This window comes from Buceros rhinoceros, unplaced genomic scaffold (assembly GCF_000710305.1).
Source record: "Buceros rhinoceros silvestris isolate BGI_N320 unplaced genomic scaffold, ASM71030v1 scaffold19229, whole genome shotgun sequence".
NCBI lineage: Eukaryota > Metazoa > Chordata > Aves > Bucerotiformes > Bucerotidae > Buceros > Buceros rhinoceros.
Window position 1 is genome coordinate 42,603 of NW_010429968.1, and position 5,152 is coordinate 47,754.

General features: G+C 44.2%; 1 protein-coding gene across 1 annotated transcript in view; it reads right to left on the reverse strand.

The window, feature by feature from the left end:
* TEAD1 (TEA domain family member 1 (SV40 transcriptional enhancer factor)) overlaps positions 1–5,152 on the reverse strand; it is a 31,431-nt gene that overhangs the window by 24,858 nt on the left and 1,421 nt on the right. The window contains exons 4-5 of the mRNA XM_010142858.1: positions 5,120–5,152; positions 3,095–3,219 (exon numbers count right to left, since the gene is read on the reverse strand). The exon at positions 5,120–5,152 is cut by the window's right edge and continues 7 nt beyond it. Of these exons, the coding sequence (XP_010141160.1) occupies positions 3,095–3,219; positions 5,120–5,152 (158 nt within the window). The remainder of the gene's footprint in view (positions 1–3,094; positions 3,220–5,119) is intronic.

The following is a 5,152-nucleotide window of genomic DNA, read 5'->3' on the forward strand; positions in this document are numbered from 1 at the left end:
ACACGACTTCTTAGGCACATGGTGCAAAGCAGCACCTTGCCTGCCCTGCTGGTTTTGTTATTTACGTAATAAAACCTCATCCTTTCCATGCTGCCCAAACCGCATCTGCAGTAAAATGTCACACCAACACAAAGAAAGGTGTACAAAACCACAGGCAGAATTCACATTTTCTTCGACAGCGCTAAACGAGGCTGGGGGTTGGCTCTCACCTGCGGGGAGGACTTTTGGTGCTTGCTGGAGAGGTCCGTGCACTGGGCGTGGGGAAGGCTGGCGGGGGCAGGGCCCCTTAGAGCTGTCCCCGCGGCCAGGCGTGCACCAGCGCCTTTGCCCAGTGCCCCTCCAGCAACTGCCCTTTGGCATCTGCCCTGGGAACTGGTCTCACTGCCTTGGAGTTTTTCTTATGCCCTTGTTTAAGATCCAAACAATCAAATTTACTTAGTTTGACCCGAACAACACTTTCCCTTCTCCTGACTCCCTTCTCCCAGGTGGTGGTGGTGACACACTGCCCGGGGGGGCTCATTCCTCAGTGTAAAGAATGACATAAATTGGAATTAACGCACAACTGGGATTGACTTTTCTTCGTGCCTCACTTTTGCAATGTTACAGCACGCAAGTAACTATTTTTTAAAAAACAAGTCTGGGTAGTTAGATGCTCTTGCTCCTCTAGTAAACCTCCTGCATAATTGCTCAGCATTTAAACAGTGGGTTTCTCAGCAATATGCTCGCAAGCTGGGACAAGCTCTGGTGGGCCTCACTGCACCCTCAGGAATTCCAAATAATATTAGTTTACTCCAAAAAAGGATTTACAGTATTTACAGGGTCGTGCTGAGTAACCCTGTTTCTATTCAGGCCTCCACTCTTCCTCTGCCACGCAAGTGGATGTGTTCCATTCCCCAGAGCCGGCACCTGCCTGAAAAACGAGAGCCCCGACACGTCCCCAAGCTGCCAGCCCACACACCGTGCACGAGCACAACCAGCTCCGAGCCCACACACCGGGCACGAGCACAACCAGCTCCGAGCCGTGCCACCACGGCAGAGCCACGGCCAGAATACAGTGCAGATACATCCACATCACTCAGCTGGTTTCATGTCTCAGACATCGGGGGTGTGAAGGGCAGCCACATGTTATCTGTCAGGAGTGTACTTGGTTTGAGGGAGATTTTTCTTAGAGGGAAAAGACACGAAAGTTAGTTAGTTGCTGAACTCTCATTCACTCTTGATAAAGCCACACAGATACACGGAGGCTCTACACAATATAAGCCCATGGGTTTTGCAAGTAGTTTTGCATTATAAAAACCTATGGAAAAAGGATAATTGGGTGGTATACTAGTAAAACAGTAAATGAAAATACACTGAAAGGCCATTTCATTCACATACAGCACAGTAATGCTGAGTGTTACATGGCCACATCCTGTTTTCCTGATAACCTCAGGGCACACACAATCTGCATATGGCAGAGCCCATAAATCAGCAGGACATGTTTCACGTGGTCAGCGAGCCAACGACGCCGAAAGCTGCGCATCGGTAAGACTGCCCGATGAGAAAAGCTGGGTGTTGTGATTCTGCATCAGAAAGACATACTGCTGTCTAGATGAACTCGGGGCTGGGGATGGAGAAGAAGTTCCAGCGGTGGATCAGTCTGGAGGACCCCAAAAGGAAGCTTTAGCCCACCAGAGCCAGGACTGCCAGGAGAGCGTGGGAATCAGGGCCACAGGAAGGCAGAGGGATTCCAGAGAAACCACGCGGTATCTAACAGTTAGGTAAGCGCTGAGAGAAACGTACCTGCTGCCAAACGTTTCCTCCCTCAAAGTTAACTCAACCTGGCAAAACATGACATTTAGCAAACCAACACACTGCCACATATTTAGTGTATGAATAGCTGAGATATGGTATATTTTCACTGGGATGTTTCTCCGCCAGCAGCATTCCTTTGTTGTAAGGTTTCTGGGCTATGTCTCCAATCTCCGTTCGGCGGGGTAAACACTCCCTGGATAACAACTCTGGCCAGAGCCCATAAATGCTATGGTTTCCAGTGCTGAATTATAAAGAGCATGGGATAGCTTCTCTCTGCTCCAAGCTACCGTATTTCACCAGGAGCAGGAACAAGAATGGCCTGTCTATATCACCCATTCATGAGAGTATTTGCTTTTCAGAAATTATCTCAGGAAAAATTCTCAGGTTCGAGCTGAAGTAAGCCCTTTTGGTTTATCCGTGATGCAGTAGCAACAGTGCTAGACCGCTAACAAATGTTCTCAGTAAATATGCGATGATTAACATCAAAGTTCCAGGCTTACCGGAGTAAATGAAACATTACAGCCAACTTCATAAACTACCCTTGCAGGTGTATAATATGCAGACTGAAAATCAACACAAACCTAAAAACTTCCTAAAAAATAAAAAAAAAATTTAAAAATCCAAACCTTGGATTGGACTCTAAGACACAATTAAAGATCAAGGAAGACTGAATGACTGGACATTTAGATAGGCAAGCTTAATTAAAAAAAAAAAAAAGGTTGGCACATTTAAATGGTGACCTTGGATTGGACTCTAAGACACAATTAAAGATCAAGGAAGACTGAATGACTGGACATTTAGATAGGCAAGCGTTAATTAAAAAAAAAAAAAAGGTGGCACATTTAAATGGTGGTGCATGTTTGGGAGGTTGGAACAAAAATGGGACAATCCTGGTATTTGGAGGCTATTCCAAGCACCAGATATTGAAAATAATATGAATAGTTTGCTAGTCCTTAATTTTGTTCCTGTTAGGAAATAGAATAGGCTTTAACATCAAGTCCTGAATTATTGCCAAAGACACGATGCGGTTTGGTACAATGTCTAAACTAGGTCAACAGCGAGACGGGCACCACAGCGAACCACCCCTGCTGCCAGAGGCCTCTCGCTTCGGCACACCGGGAACACGCGGGCAAGAGAGGAACGTGCCGTCCTAGAGTGAAAGGAGTATTCCACTGCTGAGGAGCAGCAAATGCAGCAACAGCGGCTGAACTCCCTCAGGCCTAGCCCTGGAAAGCATCCTCAGAGGGTGGGGAGCCGTGGAGAAAAGCCGAAGATTACTGGACACGAGGGCAACACTTACCGATTCAGGATCCCTCTGCTGTTCAAGGAAAGCTGAAAACTCCACCAGCCTGAGCTTGGTCGTACCAATCGATCGGCCCTGCCACGCAGGGACTGAGGGAGCTGGAGCTGACGTAGGCTCAAATCCTAAAATAAAGGAACCATTTTCATGAAGAAGTTGACAGCTCCTCAGTTTATATTTTCTGAACTAAATAGAATCAGGAATTATGCATGTAGCCCTCAGATGTTTATATTAATTTCAGCAAATAATGAATTCAGAATGAGTTAAAATTGGAAACACACAGAACAATATGTAGAAAAAAGAGGCTCCAACCCAGCAAGCCAATAGAGGTAAAAATAAAAGATCTACTTCTTTGTTTTCCTGGGGTTGTAACTCACTGTGGAAGTTTTGTTTAAGTTTTATACTAGATTACAGAGATTTATAGAGACTTCACACAGACTTACAGCCGACCCTTCCTCAGAAAGTGGCAGCAAGACTCACAGGAGCTATTACTGCCTTGGGAGTCACGAGAACCGGCCTCTGCTGCTGGCTCCTAACGTGCCAAATGTCACAAGTAAATCACTGCTCTTTTCACCTATTTCTTCTGCCACTCTCAATTCCCCTCTTCTATTTCGAGTATAAGGTTTCCAAGGCAAGGACCATCTCTTACTAGGTATTTGCACATCGGGTCTTTGACATCTTTTGGAGCTTTTAGGCAGCATTATATTACAGATAATAATAAATAATTACTGTAGAGAGCTGAATCATACCCTAAAAAGAAAAAGACGATTTTAAATTGATAATAAAGAGGGAATTACTTGGTCTAGAGAGAGAAGGGATGTTAACCACCATCTCTAATTCACCTCAAGAGAAGGAATAAATGCTACGTCTCGCTTCTCATCGTGGAAAATTAGATGAGAAGGAAACAAATCAGTAAAGGAAGAAGGGAAAGGCAGCAGCAGCTCAGTCTTGGGAGAGACGCAGGCACAAGGAAAGCAGGGGAAAGGCACCAAAGGTTAGAAAACAAAGATAATCCCAAACCATGCTGGGAACCAGGGAGAGGTCACAGGGAGCATGTGTCCACATCCCGTAATGGGAGCATGGCACCCGACTCCAACCCTCACATTTAGGCCATGAAAGTGTGAGGCTTGTATGAAATAGGGAATTACGAATGTGACTGGTTAAATATGAACAGTCTAATGAGGCAAAAAGTCATGTTTTGACTGATTTAGAAATACTAATAATCCAATTCTGAGAGAAAATATGGAAGAATAATAAAAGATGATTCAAAATGTCTGCCTTAGAAAACAATGTTATAAATTAGGAATATCAAGAAAAAGGAAATAATCGGGGATGTAGAAAGACAGCCTTAGTTTTAAGTATTAAATAACAGCCAGTCAGAAAACCATCAAAAATGGGTAAGAGTCAGAAAATGGCAGTTTAAACAAGAGTCAGAAGCACAGTGTCATTTGTCAAGGAAGATGTAAAAATAGTTATCTTCTGCAAAGAAATAATGATCTTTCCTGAAATTAGCCATAAAGCAACTTTGGGAAAAGGAGTAAAGAAGTAGCCATGGGAAGGGTTTGACCAACCTGAGCAACGGAAGTCGGAACAAACATTAGGTACTACCTGAAGTGGTACCAGGTAGAGCAGGACCCTCCGGTAGGGAAAAGTTACCAACAACCAGACATACAGAGATGTTTTATACTTAAGGCTAAACATACATGGTTTTGGAAGGGTTATTAGCCTCAGTTCAAGACAAATTAAGACTTATTACAGATGGAAGCAAGACTTAGCTATTAAAAAAGAAACATGCATCTCATTACTCATCATTTACAAAGCATTTTCCTACAATATGGAGTACTGACTGGAGACCACACATCACAACTCTTTGCACCAGATAATAGGACATTTGGAGTGGTGGTTCGTTTGGCTACAGGGAATGTTAGATATGGAATAGTGGCTCTGTCCATCTCAGGAATGAATAAATCACATTCCGTACACAACGTGGGTCTTTTTAAAGGAGAGGATAAATGGAAGAATTACCTGAAATGGGAGCTGTGACCGATGGCTGTATAG